Source organism: Acomys russatus, chromosome 32 (assembly GCF_903995435.1).
Source record: "Acomys russatus chromosome 32, mAcoRus1.1, whole genome shotgun sequence".
In the NCBI taxonomy this organism is placed as follows: Eukaryota; Metazoa; Chordata; class Mammalia; order Rodentia; family Muridae; genus Acomys; species Acomys russatus.
Window position 1 is genome coordinate 26131381 of NC_067168.1, and position 21548 is coordinate 26152928.

General features: G+C 41.2%; 1 protein-coding gene across 2 annotated transcripts in view; it reads right to left on the reverse strand.

The window, feature by feature from the left end:
- Armc8 (armadillo repeat containing 8) overlaps positions 1–21548 on the reverse strand; it is an 88416-nt gene that overhangs the window by 18785 nt on the left and 48083 nt on the right. For both annotated transcript variants that reach the window (XM_051140714.1, XM_051140713.1), the window contains 4 exons: positions 6926–7008; positions 6541–6622; positions 3974–4060; positions 1076–1168 (listed from right to left, as the gene is read on the reverse strand). In XM_051140714.1, coding sequence (XP_050996671.1) covers positions 1076–1168; positions 3974–4060; positions 6541–6622; positions 6926–7008 — 345 coding nt within the window. The remainder of the gene's footprint in view (positions 1–1075; positions 1169–3973; positions 4061–6540; positions 6623–6925; positions 7009–21548) is intronic.

Here is a 21548-nt window from a genome sequence, read left to right on the forward strand (position 1 = left end):
GGAAAAAAAGCCTGGGAGTGTTTCAAAAAGAGCTACAAGTTGTATTAAGGAGAAAAGTCACTAACAAACAATCAGATTTGGACTTTTATTGGATTGTTATCTCTGTCCCAAGCTCATGTCAGTAACTCAGCAGATACAGCATGGAGCAGGGACATGACAGGCGTGGGGGCCACTGGAGCCCATTCCCACCACCCACTGGCTGTTTGGGAAGTATCTTCTGCACACCCAGGCCAACTTTCCCATCAGTAAGGAAGGTACACAGAAGCAGCAGCAGGGGCCGCGAAGGGCTGAGTTAGGTAAAGAGCTCATGACCTGGCCTGGAGCCCCTGGACTCACATGGAGGAAGGAGAGAACTGACCCTGCCCAAATTGTCCTCTCACCCGTGGCATGTGTGCACACTCCCCTACTAAATAAATGTAGTAACATAGCGTTTTTAAAATAGCAGTTGCAAATGCACCGAGCCTTGGCACAACAATTAAAATTTGAATACTCTAAGTATGGTTTTCAAAGTCCACATAGATTTACTCCTTTTCAAAATGCAATGAAGTTTAATAATCTTGAAAAAATGGTTCTGATCTCATAACTTAAGAAATCATTTATTATGTTTACTAGAAACTGTTCAATTACTAAGTATTTGGCAAGGTAGCTGTTCTACAAAATATGCTAACTACATGAGTGATGCTTACATCAGCTCAACTCAGCTACTTCAGAACATCTATCGTTTAAAACCTGTACTCCATAAACATGAAACTGTGTGCGTCAGCACACCATCAATCCATGCCTTGGTTTACTATCTGTAACTACATGCAAACATAAAATAAGCAGCTCGCTATGACAGTAGTGTATTCAGAGGCACACAGATGTTCCCAGATGAGGGTGTGCTATATGACCAAACAACTCCTTTACAGACAAGCCTGAAAGATGAACACAGACTCTTTCAGGTCATAGGGCATCAGAAAACTGGACTATGTTAGCTAGTTTTTAAAAAATAAAATTCCAGAACATATGCCATAGTGACAATTTTGATATCGCCTCTATTTTTCTTGTAAATGTGACATCAAAGCGTGAAACATACCATTAAAGCCCAAATCCCATTCACTCGGAGAGCAGGGTTTTCACTCTGTGTCAATCCGCAGAGCAGCTCGACAGCTCCTGATTCCAAAATTGGCTGATGAGAAAAGGAAAATCAAGATGGAATAATAAACAAATAACAGCACAAAACAGAGTCCATGTCAGATTTGCAAACCACCCACTGAATGATCTCTTCCCCATCTTAATTCTATGCAGTTTTCACAAAGCAGGAACACACTCTCCCTCTCTCCCTCTCTCTCCCTCTCTCTCTCTCTCTCTCTCTCTCTCTCTCTCACACACACACACACACACACACACACACACACACACACACACACACAGTCTGCAGGCATCCGAATACACATTCATTTCTCATACTCTTACACTCCACTGTCCACTTCCCTGTTCTCTTCACTGCAAACAACTGCAGAAGCCAAGTTCCAGCCTATTCTCAGCACTAATCAATCGGCCATGACGTGTGAACAGTACATCTGCTCTCTTTAAATTGCATCACTTCTTGTGCCCAGGACAGCCTAACTACTGACTATAGCTTGAATATCTCACTGAAAATGGGTTTCTAGAGAGTTCTTAAAAACCCAGACTTGCAGGAGTGAGACTTACCACTAATGACTGCTGAAAGGCACATGCCACCTGGTGACTAGAGGCTCTTAAGGGATTCAGCAGTACAGACTCAGGATGTGCCTTTCAAGACGACACCTTTGAAGGCCATGTATTCAAATCATGGTATTTCAAATACTTGCCATGGTCTCTTTATCATATCTCTTATTCTATGTACTTAATCTACATTATTTGTTTTATTTTACCATTTGAAAACAGAGCACAGACTTGATTCCTTAGCCCTCAGTATTTCAGCGTGTTTCCTGAGGACAAAGATACCCTTAGACAATCACAATATAGCTACCAAATGCAGAAAAGTTAATCCTAAATTAAAACATTTATCAACACAAACCCTCTACTCCAATTCTGCCAACTGCTCCAACCAGATTTTTCTAGCATTTCTCTTTCTTCTGGATCAGATCTTTTGAGTTCATCCACCACTTTCCTCGCTGGACATGACACAGGCTGCTCTAGATGGCTGGGGTTGCTCTGACTGTAACTCATTCAGGATTTGGTCAGTGCTCCAGGGCAGGCAGAGGCCTGGGAGCCTCTGAGAGCCTCAGTTGTTCTCTGTGCCTATAGTGGAAGAATGCTCAGTACCCATTGCTGACTTCCACCTTGTTGGTGCTGACATCCGCAAGTCAAACAAAGCCTGCAGATGTTTCAATATAGAAAATCCATTACAAACTGCTAGAGGGCCAACAAGCAGTAAGCCTTAACTCAGGACTGGAAGGAAGGACACACACACACACACACACACACACACACACACACACACACACGTTGTTGTTCCTGGAAACTGGATCCATTTTCTGTACATATGTAGGCATGTTCTACAAGCCCAGGCCAGAGATGATGAAACAGTAAAACTGTATAAGGTGTTTACCCATTCTTTATTAAGTTTATTTTTCTTTATTAAATACAAAAGCCATGAGCTTAAAAAACATAAGTTGTAGTACGGGACCCCTGCAAACAGCGGAGAACACTGCATAAACAGGAGCGTTAGAAAGAACATGAGAACCGAAGGACAGGGAAATGTAGAACAAAAAGAATCTTCTGAACATTGACATAACCATTGCCAAACTCACGGCAGCCATGGACACCACTGTAAGACCTGCACAGACTGGGCTGCTGGCCAACATTCCATCACGGTCATAGAGGGGCCTGCGAGACTCCACCCCTTCTGAGGGCCTACTGTCCATTAAGGGTTGTGGTGTGTGTGTGTGTGTGTGTGTGTGTGTGTGTGTGTGTGTGTGTGTGCACGCGCGCGTGCGTGCACGTGTATGTGTGCATGTGTGTGCGCGCGCGTGCGTGCACGTGTATGTGTGCATGTGTGTCTGTGATGTTCTTCAGTAGTGTAACCATGGTCAAGATGCCCACGCTCTAGTAAATTACTTCCATCTATGGTCATGCAAGCAACTCTAATTAAACACAGTGGGTCACACAAATAATACATGAAAAAGGCAGGAGAGTGCTTTGCTGGGTTTCAGTAGGAGAGGGAGGAGGTGAGAGATGGTAACACTAGTAAAACCCACTAAAATTCAAGATACATGTAGGGAACTATTAAGAATAGAATAGAAAAAAAAAAAAATCTTTCCATTCATTCTTCCCCAGTGACCAATGAATAGTATTTTCAGATGCAGGGAGTTAGTCCCTTGAAATGACTTACAATCCTGCTTTCTAAAGACAAGTCAATTATTCTTCAGTAAATATTGTTTGAAGACAGTTTATTATTTATACTTTTATAATTCTTTACTTGCAATTTCAGTATGGACTAACTATATACCATGGTATCTTTTATTTATTTATTTATAAACAAGCTGGCCTCAAATTCTTGGGCTTTTGAAAGTCTTTTGCCTCAGCCTCCCAAGTAGCTGAGCTTACAGGTGAATGTTACTGCAGGGCTCCAGGCTTTGTGACATCCGCTAAGTACACTGAACATGACAGATAGGAGGAACAAAGTAATAGGAAGTAATCCCATCATTGAAAACTAAGTGACTTATTTCAGTTCACAAATGTCAACACCAACTATTATTTTAAGAAAAGAAAACCCAGGTGGTGGTGGTGATGTACACCTTTAATCCCAGCACTCAGGAGGCAGAGACAGGTAGATTGCTGAGTTTGAGGCCAAGGTGCTCTACAAGTTGAGTCCCAGGGCAGCCAGGGCTATGCAGAGAAACCTTGTCTCAAAAAGCCAAAATAAATAAAAAGAAAAACAAAGAAGGGAAAAAAGAAAATAACAATTGACTAAACTTTAGCCAGATAAGAGAAAACCAATACTAACCTCTTTACTTGGAGAAAATTCAAGAAGAAGGTTACATAACATGGAAGATGCTACTACTAGGATTTCATCAGGTGCATTTTGTAAAACCTATAGAATAAAAAGGGTGATGTCATTAACTTTGAAATGCTAAAGGTGAGGTCCTAGACGACGACTAAGTAAAACCCTAAACAATTATCTCTCAGCTTGACTTCTTATACTGGACAGTATAAGTAGGAAAAAATACAGCAACTCAGAAGCTGACCTCTACTGTCAAGCTAATGGAGACTTAGTAAAACAGGACTGGAGGTATAGGTTAGTTGGTAGAGTGCTTGTCTACCAAGTATGGGGCCCTGGGTTTGATCCCAGAATAAGAAAACAAATTACATACATACATACATACATACATACATACATACATACATACATACATACATACGAATTTAACCCAAACAGAAGAATTTAAAACACAAAGTTTTTATTAAAATTAAAGGGCTATTCTCTTGTGTTTTGTTAACCAACAGATTAAAATATGGAAAAGCAAATAAGAAAAATTAGATAGATAAGCAGCTTCTCAACTATGAGAAATCAAAATGAGGATGAACATCTGCATCTAACAGCACACCTTATGCATGTGACTAAGCCATGGTTTGAGAGTCAGACCTCCATACAGCCATGAGTACAGAACTCTAGACTGCTCGTCGCCATGTGCCCTAGGAGCAGACAGGAATCACCTGCTCTGTTCTCCATGTGCATGGCACAGAGATTCTGAGCTGAGCAACCAGAGAAAAAGGTCCAGACACAAAAGAAGTTATTTTGGGAAACAGGAAAAAGTTAAAAAGTCTTGGGTGAATAATAAATCAAAATCAAGCTTTCAATTAAAAAAAAAAAAAGCAAAGCAAAGCAAACAAGCAAACAAACAAAACCTGAAAGGAAAAAGTAGGACGTATAAAAGAAAACATTAACTTAGGAGAGTCTTCCAAAATCTAGGAATGTCAAATTTGGATTCACTGATTTTAATTAAGAGATTTTGAATGTGAAACAGACTTGTTGACTGAACTGGCCTACCCGAGGATACCATATCCTCCCAGTGTGGGAAGACATTAAGGTTGTGCTTGGGGTAGGCAAATAACCTTTCTAAAGTTGGGGGCTCCCAATAAGTTTCAGGAAACAAAAATACAACAGGAAATGAGTCATGTTCAGAAGAGTGCCATATGTCCAACAGGTGAAATAAGGTGAAGGAAACTCAGAGAGTGGTGACGGTGAATGGAAGTGAGACAAGTGTGATGTCACAGGCTGAGAAGGAAGGCTCACAGCAAAGGGGAAACTGAAGAAACAACTCTGTCCCGATAAGCCTCACAAAGCTGTATCATGATCCTTCTAGAAACCTAAACAAACCACATACCCAATGCTGTCATGTCTTCCAGTAAAGTAGCTCTAGGCTTCAAGCTGTTTCTAAAACAACAACTATCATCTTATTTCAAGACCTCAAAGAGTAAGTAAGTCATATGCTCTGCCGTGAGATCAGCTTCCCCATAAGAACCACTCAGCATGTTAATTTCCAAGGCCTACAGCACTGGTCAAATTCCACTTTAAAAACAAACAAACAACAACAACAACACACAAAACAAGGTCTCACTATATATTCCACACAGGCCTTCAACTCACCATTTTCCTGCCTCTGCCGTGCAGTTACTAAGACTTCAGACATGCACTGTAGCTTCTGCCTGGCTACCTGTCCACAGGTCATCTCAGTCATCTCAGACCGTCTATGATGGTCATGAAGGCGCCCTTGCTAGCTCCTAACTTTTCGTACATACCATTTCTGCTCACAGAAAGAAATCCTTCTCTGTTCTTTTTACCTTCAAAATCTAATTCACATTTTCCTGCTTGATGTTTTTTCTTATTTCTGTCACACTGGTGTCCTGACTCTAACCTAAGGTTAGATCAAGGGTAAGATCACCATAGTAAAAGGCTTTTGCAAGGCCTGGGGGCCCAGAGGCTTTGCTTAAAACATAGTAAATACTCAAAACCAAAGAAACAACAACAAAAACCAAAATAAAATTTTAAATTCTACCGAGTAAATGAAATGTACACAGTTAATTAAAAGATTTTTAAAAACAAAAGGATCAAAGACCAAGTTGACCATGGTTCCATATGACGGTGAACATTATTATCCGCATCTAATTGGTTGAGCCTTTAGAAGTTTTAATTCAGATTTACTTGTGTTGAATTCCTTCCTGCTGGCATGGGAGACCCAAAAGCAGAGTTAAGGGCCCAAGTCTTCTTTTATATGTATAAATAGCCTACTCTTTCCCATCTTCTAAAGGCTACAAAGAAAACTCTGGATTTAAGTTTAAAGAGTAATAATAAACATACAGAAGATGGAGAACTCCAGCTAATAAAGAAACCTGGGCTAGGACGTGCTCTCACAGCTGACCTGCTGACCCGCTGACCGCAGTCGCTAAGTCCAGAGCTGCTTGGAACATCTGACATAAACAGCAAATTGTTCTACCCGAGAATCAGATGTGCTCCTAGACCCAGGTGCTCAGCTCCCACAGGCTCTGTGCCAACTGCTGTGACTTTCTCACCTTCATTAAAGGTTTCCACACCGCATGATCCTGGAAACTGGTTCGAAGCTGCTGTACAGATCTGGATAAACTGTGCAAACATCTATAAAGAATGATCAAAATTAGCTTCCCAAGAAGCCAAACCTCACATTTCAAATCAATTGCTTGGCTTTTTCACTAGCACGAACGTACACTTCAAGCATAGCTATCGACACTAAGTCAGCTACTGCAAGACACCTCACGGGCATTTGGAGGCTAGGTTCTGTTAGGTAACATGACACACTGCGTGAATTCACCTGAGCATACGTTCCAGGAACATCTGCATCCTGCGCTTAGTGAAGGACCGGAAAGGAAACAGGCTAAACACACAGCAAGGGATTTGATTCAGACCACGTAAAGCTCATACCTGACAGCAGCTAACCGCACCTTGACACTAGACTCAGACAAGCCAGTCACAATTCGGTCCATCATATTTTCAGTCTCAATGATCTGGAGAAAAAGGTTAATGCTGCATAAATAACAACATGAAGGTGACAAACTTCACTGCTTGTAAATGCAAGTATGTTAATGTCCATTAAGAGATTAATGTTTTTAGCAAAGGATTTTACCTCTCGCCAATCACCTTGCCATGGGGCAGGCAGCTCACCAGGGAGATGGGCCAAGCACCCACTTGGGGCGCGCCAGGATGGACGACAGACAAAACTGCTTCTTGATTTTTAAAGGCATTTACAACAATTTAAATGGCGTAAGTACTACAGAGGTGTGCACAAACAATCTGGGTTGAGGGGATGTGAGTGAACTAGAGGCACTTCCGGTGAGAATGACAACAAATCGCAGTCCACACTGCCCTCATCAAGTGAATGAAATCTGTAAGTTCCGACACAGCCACTCTGCAGTTCCACTTTACCAAGCAAATTTAGGCTACGTTAAATATTTACAAGCAATCCTAGCTGTCTTTCACCACAGCACCAGGCCCTGGTACAGGAAATCATAACAATTATTAAGTGTTGCTTCTTATGGTTCAAAGTAAGATACCCTAAAATCCGTCTTCATTAGGCCATGTACTGATAAATGAATAGGATGCAGAGGAAGTTAAGTTTAACTTGCATGGGGCTATCAAAAAACAGGCTTTTCCTATTAAAGCATTAGAGCAAACACAAAAATATTAGTATCATCAGTCATCGTGCTGAGTGTTTTATATCTCTGGTTATATGACTCTTCTGTTTATCTCTTCTGTAAGCGTTATTAAGAATATTTCCACTGACATGCTAGGAAACTGAGGATCCTGGATAACACAAGAGTTCTCAGACTGCAGAGTCCATGTACTTAGTAACACTTGTAACACTACTCTAATATAGTTCTAAACCATGAATGATGTATCATCGGGAGGAGGCCTTGCTCGCACCTCGAACACCTAGCACCAAGACCCTGAGGGAACTGTTGATAGTCCGTGTGTCTAGGACACACCAATTGAATCTGATTCGTGCATAGGCAGGACTGTGTTTTTGTAAAAAGGCTGAGTCCAGGGTACAGCCAAAGCTGAAGCTTAAGCCCACCAACCTAGAGCAAATGAGTGGATTCAGAAGCCTGGCTTCAGAACAGGAGGTGAGAAATCTCAGAATGTTCAGAAGCCATTTCAATTACGGTGACCAATAAAGAGATCATTACTATCAAGAGTGGAAAACCTATGGCTAGAGAGGCAGATCGGTGGTTAAAAGCACTGCTTTCTCACAGGACCTGGGTTTGATTCCCAGTACCCACAGGGCAACTCACAACCATTTTTAACTCCAGTCTAGGGAATCCAATGCCCTCTTCTGGTCTCCACAGGCACTATATACAGGTGGCACAGAAAGACATACAAGTGAGACACTCATATACATTGGGGGCCGGAGGGAGGGTGGGGAGAACCTCAGGCCGGTAAGAAAGCTCAGTGGCTGACAGTACCTGCCACTGAGTCTGAGGACTTGCCATCAAGCACTTGGACCCACATGGTGGAAGCAGAGAACCAGAGTCTGCAAGCTGTGATCTCCCTTACACATCAACATATAACACACAATACACATAAAACGCATGCACACAAACATACACAACACACACATACATGTAACACTCAAGCACACACATATACACAACACACAAGCACACATAATACACACAGGGAAGGAGGGAGAGAGACAGGAAGAAAGGGAGGGAGGGAAGGAACAAGGAACCACATCGTACCTAAAGGTTAGAGTAAAGGACATTGGTCACATAGCCCAAGAATATGTACAATGTAATACAAGAATGTGTGTGTGTCCCTTATTCCAGGCCAACGCTCATCACATTCTTACCTGTATGAGCATCCATGTTCTGCCCCATTAGCACTGCTAGCCTCCCATATGCCTTTTTTTCCAGGCTAGCTCCGTTTTCCCCTTTCTTCAAAATAGGGTTTCTCTGTGTGGTTTTTGCTGTCTTGTTCTAGTCTCGTAGACTATGACCTCAAACTTACAGAGCTCCATCTGCCTCTGCCTCCCGAGTGCTGGAATTAAAGATGTGACTGATTCACCTCACCCAGCTAGCTACTCTTTTTCTTTCTTTCTTTCTTTCTTTCTTTCTTTTAAACTAACTCTCTTACAATTTCCCCCCAATGTGGATGCCTGCCTGCTTCTTGGCAGACACAATCCCACCTGTACCAATCTTTCACCATTGGTCCCCCAAGTCCTGTACTCACCTGCAAGAGATCCCCATGTTCCTTTGGGCACCTACCTCCCACTTCAAATCCTTCCTAGGTCCACCATGCCCCCAGCAACTCTGCACTCACATCTACTTTATAGGGACTTTGTTTTTCCGACAGGACATAAGTTGACTGAACAGCCCATTTTTCTTTCATTTTGAGGTAGGGTCTGTCTGTGTTGCCCTAGGTGGTCTCTAACTAAAACAGGAACCCAAGTGATCCTGTCACCCTAGGCTCCTAAGTGGTGGGGACCACAAGCCTGCGTCAAGAGTAAAGTCCCACTTGTTATTGGAACCTCTGCGTTCTGTCCTTTTTTTCCTTTACCTTTGCTATGCTGAATACATCAAGTTGGGAACATAAAGCTTACATACTCCTACCGTGACCCCCACCACCACCTCCCCATCGCTTTCTTGTATCTTTACAGTGAAGGCATCAAAGGCTGTGTAAGTATGGGAGAATGAGATACAGGATTACTTTCTAAAAACTCAAAACACTACCAGCTCTCAGTTCAGGTGCTTAGGAAACCCAGGCATGGGCAAGTCTTGAAAGAGACTTATGGACAATGTTGACTGGCCACACTCAGCCAAAGAAGTAAATCTGCCATGTGACGGGATAGTGCAGCAGTAACATAAACATCCAATGAAGACTCCCACAATATAGCGATAGGTCATAAACACCCGAGTGAGGGTCAGGAAGATGGCTCAGCAGTGAAGGTGCTTGCCACCAAGCCTGGGAGCCTGAGATGGATCCCTGAAACCCACACGCTGGGAAGAACTGGCTCCCGCAGGGTGTCCTCTGACCTTCACACACGCACCACGGCACTGGAGTACACATACATCATTTGTGTGCACACTCCTCACAAACAAATACATGTAAAGTAAATGTTTGAAACTACTTAGCCTATGAAAAATTCTAACTATATAAGAGATGGGCTAGAGATCTCTAAAAGCTTACTATGGCCCCATGTGGAGGCTATGACCTCCTCCCCAAGGTTACTAGGGCCAACAATTGAACAGCCCAGGGAGAGGGAGCGAGGTATTGACCAGACTCAAATGAGTGGATGGTCAACCTAGTGGGGGAAGGTATCCAATGCAATGATACGCAGTGATCTGCTACAATCTCATGCAATCCTCTGCCTCCCTGGGTCTTCAGCAGAATGAGGAAACAGAGCAATCATTCCAAGTCATCACTGGGGACAACAATCAGTCTCCCTGGACAAGATCATTAGGCTGTTTAGAAGCAATATGGAGAGCAAGGTAAGCAAAAACCAGAGACTGACTTAGGCCCAGTGAACCACACATCCGAGACAGGAAAGGCAAGTTTCCCTTCCCACCTGCACTCCTGCACTCAGTTATTCAGCAAATATGAGTGTCTAGTAGTAAACATGGTTTAAAACTTAAAAAAAAAAAAAAAAAAAATAGTATTGATGGAGAGATTCCTTGATCAGGCAGAATGGTGAAGAGTCAGTGCCCACCACTATTAACAGTGGAATATAGCATCACATTTTATTTTTAAGCTCTTTACAGTAAAGCTATTTTGAGATACCTTAACTCTGGGCACAAACTGACCTTTCCCAGGCCATCTATAGGTGTAGGTTTGTAGATGAAGTTGTTATAAATCAGATTTCAGGAGCCTTGCCAGGGTTCTGGGAAGCTTAAAACCTGAGAACTTGATTCTTCTTCATCAAGATTATCAGTCCACAAGAGGGTAAAAATGATACATGCAGGGGGTAAAAAGGAGCATCATGGTGGATACCACCACCAAAATGAGGATAAATGTGATTATAAGGTTTTAAGAGCAGATTTAGAAATCCAGACAACAAATGCCCAGGTCAACAGGGAAGGATTTAGAGGTGACCACTGCCAAGGTTTTATTGGCTCATGATAGTCTAATGGAGTGCCACATTGTTTATAGATCCGTGGTTGGAACGACAAGAGCAATAAACCATGCCATAGCACCCAGAATGGCACAGCGCCCAGTCATAGCACCCAGAATGGCACAGCGCCCAGTCATAGCACCCAGAATGGCACAACGCCCAGTCATAGCACCCAGAATGGCATAGCGCCCAGTCATAGCACCCAGAATGGCATAGTGCCCAGTCATAGCACCCAGAATGGCATAGCGCCCAGTCATAGCACCCAGAATGGCATAGTGCCCAGTCATAGCACCCAGAATGGCATAGTGCCCAGTCATAGCACCCAGAATGGAATAGTGCCCAGTCATATAGTACCCAGAATTGGTATAGTGCCCAGCCATAGCACCCAGAATGGCATAGCACCCAGTCATAGCACCCAGAATGGCATAGCGCCCAGTCATAGCACCCAGAATGGAATAGCGCCCAGCCATAGCACCCAGAATGGAATAGTGCCCAGCCATAGCACCCAGAATGGCATAGCGCCCAGTCATAGCACCCAGAATGGCATAGTGCCCAGTCATAGCACCCAGAATGGAATAGTGCCCAGCCATAGCACCCAGAATGGCATAGCGCCCAGTCATAGCACCCAGAATGGCAGAGTGCCCAGTCATAGCACCCAGAATGGCATAGTGCCCAGTCATAGCACCCAGAATGGCATAGCGCCCAGTCATATAGTACCCAGAATTGGTATAGTGCCCAGCCATAGCACCCAGAATGGAATAGCGCTCAGTCATAGCACCCAGAATGGAATAGTGCCCAGCCATAGCACCCAGAATGGCATAGCGCCCAGTCATAGCACCCAGAATGGCAGAGTGCCCAGCCATAGCACCCAGAATGGTATAGTGCCCAGTCATAGCACCCAGAATGGCATAGCGCCCAGTCATAGCACCCAGAATGGTATAGCACCCAATCATAGCACCCAGAATGACATAGCGTCCAGTTATAGCGCCCAGAATGGCATCTTGAGTCCTTTGAGGACGTAAGAGTAATGTCAAATGGAGCTGAAAGTTGTTCTGACCCATGAGTCTTGTTGGAGATCCCATAAACGAGGTACTGCCCTCTGTTGCAGATACTGCATCCAACCATAAGAGGAACCGATAACAGCTGCTGTTCCAGTGGAGGCAGTTGTTCTCTTTCTTCTGGGGACTGGGGCTGTGAATGTGACTACAGGATTAAATGTCTGCATTATGGTTAGGTCAGTGGCATAAGTATTGCACTGGTGTCCTCAGTCAGTATCTGCACACTGCTGCATTTGTATCACTGCAGCTCTTCCAGGAGTGGACATGGGTACAGTAGAATGGGACAAGAGATCCCTGCCACCAGGATGAAGGTCGTTAAGCATGAGGAAGAGATACTGAAAGTACAGTACCCAAATAACACCAAGATGGTTCACTGCACATATGCCTATGTCAACAAGCCAAAGATGTCCTTTAGATACAAGAGAAACTCAGTCCTTCATTAATAAACTCCTGTAGACCCATAATCCAGTTATGGCCCGGACACAAGTCATCTTTTCCTGAGAGCTTATAAAGAGCTAAAAGGATCAGAAATGTATCATTAAAGAAACAAAGCAGAGCAAAACACTCACCTAGCTGAGCACTGTGAATGTAAGATCCCATGTTAGTAAAGGAAGACTGATTTTCATAATGGTGTAGAAAACAGAGGGTGTTAAGGAATACAGGAGGATACAGACGTTGACCTCTGTCTTCCACATGAGCAAGCATGGACACATGCACCTGCACACGCGTGTGTACACACACACACACACACACACACACACACACACACAGCTCTAATATAGTCTATACTTTCAAGAAATGTGGGTTCTCTCTAGGCTCAACTTTTCCTTAAACCTAAACAACAACAAAAAAGTATAAACATGATATCAGAAATGTTACCATGTATTTAAAAAAATCAACACATCTATAAAAAGTGTTACTATAGAAATTCAAACTTTTAAGTTCAATCATTAGCTGACATCAGCACAGAACCTAAGCAGCCTCCAAATTACACTGTAGTTTAACGAAAGAATAGAACCATTAAACATCACCGTTCAAACAGCAACAAACATCCTTCCACCTTCTTCTGTTTACTGCTCCAGGGGCGTGACCTGTGCAATGTAAAAAGCTTATTCTGTAGACACACAGCTGTACAAGCCTAACACCTTAATAGTCCAGGCACTGCCTTTATGTTGCTTGTGTTCTAATGATGAACATTACAACCTGACAGAGTAGTGACTATTGGACAATCAAAAGATCTCACACATCACCTCAAGGTTAAATCTACTCTGTAAGGAATCTGCACAAAATCAAACGCTGAAATAGCACCTCTCGCTGGGGATGTGGCTCAGGGTTGGAGTGGCTTGCCTAGCATGTACATGCTGGGTTTGATCCCAGCACCTCAAAAGAATCAAAATAAACAAATTATTTAAAAGAAAAATGCCAAAGATTGAAACAATCTGAATATTTCCTCTCTAGAATAATTTACAATATAATTGCATTTAGACAGTACCCTTGGAAAAACATTTAAAAATTGATGCAGAAGAAACAGAGATGACGATTTCCAACTATAGGCCCCGACTTCTGAAACAACTATTTCCATGTGTGGAAGGGAAAGTTTTTCAATAAAAGTTCTTCCTAAGGACCTTTGCAAACTCCTTCATAACAGTTTATCCCACTTACAATCACACTGTGGTCTTTGCTATGTGGCCTTTATTATATCGTCCTCTGGCCCACGCTTCCCAAGCGCTGACGGGCTGTATCACCCTGTCCTGCTACGGTCATTCTTATTCTTCATGTATTAATTAATCACGGCAAAGCTGGCTTTCAGCGTAAACCAGACTTTCCATACACTTATGAAACCTACAATGACTGTACAGAATTTTATTCTCATCTGTTTTAAGCCTACAAGGTATAAACCAATCTTTGCTTTACTACTGGCTACATAGGTGATATATCATGAATGACAAACACACAAATGTATCTCATTAGCCACCTAGTACCAAAAGCAGAGAAAGCTGGCGTATGTTCTCAGCCTGCTGCCCTGCCATCAGCTAGCACACACTATGTAACTCCATACCAAGTTCCCCATTTTAGACTAACCATACACTCTTCTTACCAGTTGACATCACCCTTGGGCTCTACTAGAGGTATGCCATTAGCTTCAGAGAGACTGGGACAGCATTCAGTCTAAGGATTTATTTGCTAGCTGCCACCTTGACCAAACTGATTGCTTCCAGGTCATCTACTTCACAGGATGGTGCGAGGTTTAAGAGGGATAAAACACTCAGGTTTACCACGGTGTCCGGCACCAAGTGAGTTTCAATCAATAGCTGTTCTTAGTTACATGGAATTCAGCTTCAAAATACAGTATATCTGCATGTTCTGAATTGTATAATGTTCAACCGTCTAGCACAATGTTTTACATTTGCTTTTCTCTTGGATATAGCATCTTATTCAAGCAATATTCCTAATCAATTTACAGAATCCAGTAATAGTTTATATCATAACTAAAAGCCACAGTCATCTCACTTGCCCAAAGTCTCTTATATGCCATCATCATTCAAATATGGGAGCTGATTTGTAGGTAATATGTAGTGACATTACACTTTAGTGCTTAATGCTTTTTTGCAGGAAGGCAGACTAGTGTCTCCGTCCCTGGTTTGTGGGGCCCCATTTTCTTTTACAGACCGAAAAAAGGCAAACAGTAAATGTGGTTTTCCACCAATCTGTTTATGGCAATGGTTCTCAGCCTTCCCTTTAACACAATTCTTCATACTATGGTGACCTTGAACCGTAGAATTATTTCGTTGCTACTTCATAACTGTAATTTTGCTAGTTATGAATCATAATGTAAATATCTGTGTTTTCCGATGGTCTTAGGTGACTCATGTGTGTTTGACCCCCAAAGGGGTCACGTCCTATAGGTTGACAACCACTGGCTTATGGTAGTTTGTTTGTTGTTGCTGATGTTTTGTTTTTTAAGGTTATGCAATGTCAACACAGAATAACTTCTTTGTGTAAAGGCCAGACAGTACAGTAAAACCTTTAACTACAGGGGATCATGCCTCTGTCTCAGCCCTGGGAGTTCAAGACAAATGATCATGGCTGTATTTAGACAGAGCCTTATAGGAACAAGCTTGAAATGAATTTACTCTTCTCATTTCAAGAAGTATTTTTCCTTTCTTCAACCACTTAAAAATGCAGAAGCCATTCTTAAAGGCAAGGTGAGTCATTGCAGAGGTAACAGGTGTGCACTGCTGACCCCTGTGCTGGCACTTTCTATGAAGAGTGAACACACACCTGAGTTCTCAAAAACTCAATTTTTTTTAAGGTCTGCTATTTTCAAGCACTTAATTACTCCAAATACTTCATATTCAGAGAAAATACTCCTGAATAATCCAACTAAGTTGCCCACTTGCTTTACAAATGTAATCAAAGACCACATTTTAGCCCCTCCTTTTTCAGTTTATAAAACACCTGTCTTTTAACTAAATTATAAAGAACTTATCAACTACATGCCAAAAAATGTATGAAGACACTTAACTCATGTCTCCATTGACTGAAATTCTGAGGTAAGTCTTTTGCTTTCTTCTCCAAGTATCTCTATGTGTATACAGCAGTATGACACACAGGTTTGCTGCATTCAGTGTGTGAAGGTCAAGGGTCTCCCACCATGGACATGTGGCAAAACCTGGTTACCTCTTTAGAAACACTTACCATCTCGAATGGGTGTCACAGGGCTCATTTAGAATTCTTTAGAAGGTCAGGGTTAAGAAGGTAACTTACAATTTAGTCACCAGTTAAGTTAAGGAATTATAAACTCGGAACTTGTATATATAGCAAAGCCAAGTCCTAGAGGATGTTATGTCTGTGGTGCCATGGAAAACCCTCACAATGTTCAAGGTGTTTGATTCAATACGCAGGAAAGGCTTAGAAGCAATTCCTTACATCTGCGATGGAAGAAACAAATACAGAATCTGATGTGCCTCTCAAACAACCACTTAGAACTCTCACACCTTGTAAAACTATAAAACCTAAATATATGGCCACTTATACTCTTAGCCAAAAGACCAAACAATAACAAGAGCAAGCTATGAACAAAGGACCAGACTTTTCAAGGTGGATGAGTAACAAAATTTGGAGAAAGTTCAAAATACGAAAATTGACTTCAAATACAGAAACACTATAAAATCTTACAGCATTGAAAATAAAGAAATAATGTGAGCACATTTGGGAATTTGTTTCCTAGGAACAGTGAGTACTTGGAGTAATTGTGTTAGTGCTGATCACGATGGCAATACTTAAATAACCATGAATAACATTTCAAGAACCTGGATTCCTAAATGTATCTTGAAGTTATAAAACAAATCTGTCACAAGAGATTCATTATAGAAAGAGTATTTTTCTGAAATAGAAAGAATCTTTTTCTGAAATGAACTTACTGACAATTTGGGCAATTTACATCATAAAGTCACTTTCTTCATTATAAATCCTTACTTACATCTCAAACATTGCTCATCTTCTCTTTAAACATGTGAAAGACATATATGGTATTAATTTTTCTCCAATGGAGTAATTTAAAGCAATCAACAACTGCTGCTATTTATCGAGTGCTTATTATGTGGCCGACATCATACGTAAACACATTATGGCTCACCTTCCTTGCCAGCACGGGGGCAGGAAGGGGACTCTCCTTATTCTTTGTGGCCTCTTTTGCTCGTATTTCCCTCTGTCATTATTTATACTGCTCAGAGTTTTTAAAAGTTTAATTTAAAAATAAAAAGCAAGCTAGTCCAGTGGTGTCTGTCACCTGCAGTCCTGGCCATTCAGAAGGCCACGAGTGTGAGCTAGCCTGAGCAACATAGCTTGACCCTGTCACTTAAAAAGAAAAAGAATCCCAGCCTTGAGTGCTTTGAATCAGGCCATGTAAAGCTCCTGTAAATCTCCCCAGGAGAAAAACTGAGTTTTCATATTTTCAGTTCTTCAAATGTGAAGTGAAAAAGCACCGAGGGAGTTAAAAGTGACATTTCCCAAAGCAATTAGATCTCAATCTCATTCAGAACAACAGGTGCACTATGATTTGTTCCAAATAATCCATTGTGCCCCTGATAATGCTGCCTGACCATTTCTCACCCCTTTGGCTTACTAAGATTTTATAATGAATGTTGAGCTTTAAGCTACCACTGTAAAGCTCTTGATCTCCCTCTACAAGCCTGTCTCTCTCCTGGACAATTCACACAACTTTGACAGTAGTTCAATTGGTCAATGTTTAACTAAAGAAAGCGCTGAGCTTTAATGGACGACAGATGTTCATTAAGTGGGAAAGCACTTCACATGGGTGTAACAACACTTTAGCAAACAGTCAGGTCAGTTCCCACAAACTACATCCTATCCTTACATATATATCCTTAAAAAATGTATTCCAGACTCACAACTGTAAATCACACAGAGAGAAAGAAGAAAATCTTTTCTATATGTTGCAGCGCTGAAGATGGATCACAGGGTCTTGGCATGCTAGTTCTGAACTACAGGCCAGCACTATCCTGTATCTCTAATTAGAATACAATAGTTGCTTTGAGGTAAAGCACGTTCTCTTTGACCTATAATTCAGGTTAGTAGACACTCGGAAATTAGGACTGCCTGCCTCCTGACAACTGAGAATCACTTGTATTTTCTCTATGCCGTGTCTATGAAGAACAGGCACCTGTTTCTCCCGTCTTAAAGTTCTTCTCCTGATCAAGTCAGCTTGACATATAATTTGATAACCATTACAGAATAATGTAATTCTATAACACAGCTCATTCATCCATTTCTTTGATTACTTTGTTCACTGGTCATTCATTCTTCAAATTTTATTGTCAACTGTACCGAGGTGTAGATGCTAAGAATACAGAAACGAACAAAATATCAAAACCCCTGCCCTCATGGAGCTTACATTCTAGTTCATCAAAAAGTACCTCCAGCTAAAAGGCAAGTACTCAGACATAAGAGGAAACGTTCAGAAAGGCCCAGAGGGGACAATGACTACAATCTGGGCTTCGTTAACATTTGTAATGTGTTTACTTTTACCCAAAACAAAAATAATATCCTTAGTTTGTTAATTTCCTAGCAGTTAATTTATCTGTGCTGCTGCCATTTTCCCCCAATGTATACTTTTTAAATTTCTGCCATATGCCATTAGTTCCTTTTAGAGATTAAGATAGAGGTAAGAGTTGTTCAGTTTCTAATGTCCCTGATGCTCAACAGGCATGAAGTGCAGCGATGTCATCATGAGAGCCGGCTACAAAGCTGTAGTGTAGGGCTGCTCACTGCTGCTGGCTCTGCATGTATGGCTTAACCACTCACTGGCAATGCCAGCATCTCCTGCCTCTTGTCCTGCCCTGTGAGCTAACCAGGACTGCTAGGTGGTGTCACTACAAATTAGACTTGCCCCTTGCTAGTGCCTACTTGGTACTACTGCTAATTTAGTTATAGCTAAGACATTCTGGATTCTTGTACTGAGCTCTCATTTCCTGTCCACGCCCCTAGTCTCTCTAACATAATCCACTCAAGGACTGGGGTCAGTTATGGCAGGTAAGCTGAATCCTTCCAGGGCTAATGCAGTCAGGTATAACACGCCGTAAGCTCAGCGAGCCCGCCTGGTCTTAGGCTTCTCTCTCTTCCTGACAAAGCCAGTGGCAATGTCTTCACGCTCACAATCTGAACCTTTTGTCCACACAATACAAGCAGTTAAGAAATTAGTGAATATGCCAGAGTGATAAAAGATGAAAAGCTAGGGAACAAAATGCCAACTTCGCTGTGTACAGTGGAAAGAAGATCCAGTCATACTAAACAACACATCCCGTGTGCATTATTTCTGCATTTTTGTTTCTACACTTGCTCAACTATTGGGGGGGGGGCCGGTAGGGAGGGTTGAAACAAGGTCTCATATAGCCCAGCCTGGCCTCAAGATTGCTTTGTAGCTGAGAAGGACCTTGAAATCCTGATTCCTCAGCTTCCAGCCTCCCTAGAGCGGGATTGTTGGTGTGTAGGACCACATTCCAGCTCTTGCTCAACAGACATGTATTGAGTTGTAGGAATGGCTGAGTTTTATTGCTGGTTTTAATGGAAATACAGTAACATGATTCCAAAAAAGGAGTGTCAAATCTTGGACATGGACATCATGTTTAATCTTAAACTGAATTTTGCCTGACTCAAAGAAAAGGTATCAAGAAATGATAACACAACAGACCTTTAGCCATCTTTAAAAGCAGTAAGAGAGAGAAAAACAATTATAGGAGGAGAGATAGTTGCCATTTTCTTTACAGCTGTGTATACTTCTCACTGTCCCTGATTTCTGTGCTCTGGTTTTCTTGTATTTATTCTTCAGCCTTTCCTTAACTGGCCATAGTAGGAGATTGTGACGAATATTACCTACTGAATTATGTTCCCGTTTCCAATATAAAAACCAGACCAACTGAACATTTCATCTTGGTGGCTAAAACATGCAAAACAATAAAAATATAAATTAAAAAATTTGTTTTGAAGGGCCTAGGAAGGTAGGTGTAGAGTTCTTGAAACTTCTTATCAAGATTATGCACACATATATCAGTACACTGAAATTCTATATTGACAAGAATAAGTGCTACATTAAAAAACAGTAACAATGTATGTTAAGAATCTACACAAAAAATACAACCAAATTACATATGGGTTAAGTATAAAAGAGAAAGAAATATTTCATGGAAAAAGTAAATTCAATCTATCCTAATAATCATTTCAACAAAAAGAAAAGAATAAAAATAAATGCATTCCAAGGAAGAATTATCACTTTTTATACACTAAAATTTAGGAGTTTTTTTTTCCACTTCTAAGACCAGACTTTTAGCAGATTTTGTCATAAATATTCTTCATAATTCTCACTTTACAATTTCTTCAGTGAGTTCTATGAACTGTAAACTACTCAACAATTTCCCAAATCTAAGTAACTCCCTAAAATACTACGTAATCCCATCACACAAGAATAGCACAGTGACTTCTCTTTACCACACATGAAACTATAGTTAACAATTATAACTTGTTCTTTATTTGTTGTCTTTCTACAGAAATTATAAACAGCCTTACCAGAAATAGTACACATTGTGAATACAAGTTTTAGTAAACTACTGATTAGACTGTTATGTTGCAAGAACTTCTAGAACATGATATCACATACTGTCATTAATTCCAAAAACAATCATTTATTGACAACAAAAAAGTACAGTGAAGTACAAATGAACATCCTCCCCCCATTATGGTCCATCTATCTAACTCCCTTTTACTCTACGGCATGGTCTTCTGGAGCTGTGAGGATGGATAAAATATTCCTCCTATTTCCTAATAACCCAGTAATAAGTTACATATTCCATGTCATCATTAATTTATCTATACAAGTTACCATCAAAACATTTTTCTTGTGATACACCACATGTCTAAAGTGAACAAAATATTTCAGTGTCAACATCCATAACCATGGTTAGACACAGGTAATATCACATATCTAATGTTTGCTTTGAAGTAACCATTCACAGGTGAAAGTCACAGGTGTCAAGAATGAAGTAAATCATACTCAAAAATGACTTGCTAGCCAAACTAGACTGAGGTACATGGAAACATCAGTTGTGCTTTTTAAGATGGTTTTAAAATCAAAACTCCTCATATATCTAACCTAATAGTTGATATTTCCATTTTTTTTCAAAGACGATTCTTTTTCAATTTATCTCATTGAACATACTTAAGGTTGGTTCCTTCATTTCTCTAACAAGCCTAAAATACTTCTCTGAATCATGGTAAATGCCAATACTTTGTAATTTCTCTCACAATTCTCCTTAAAATATCAACACAGGTGGGAGAGTCAGAAAATCATTATATTCAATAAGTAATGTCCAGTTGCTCTTAGTATGGCCACTCATGACAGGGCACATGGTTTGGATGGCTGATGTCTGTACTCCCCTTGTGTGAAATCTGTCAGATTGTAAGTTTCTGAGTGGTAAATTCTAGCCTTTTAGTTTGTGGGGGAGCCGGGTTAGAATTTAACAGTACACTGTATGTCTTACCTCGACTTATTTCCATGAGGAGCATGAGCTCCGGGTCGGACTAGCATGGGGGTGAGGTACCATAAAGAGAGTGAGCTCCGGGTCGGACTAGCATGGGGGTGAGGTACCATAAAGAGAGTGAGCTCCGGGTCGGACTAGCATGGGGGTGAGGTACCAATGAGACATTTAGAAGAGCTGGAAACTCAGATGACCACTCACTAAACATAAAATCATCATTCCACAAAGATTTTATTCACATTAAACTTGCACAGTAGCAAAAAATAAAATTAAAATATCAAAACATAAAACTAAGCCACATTATTAAAGAACAATATACAATAGATTTG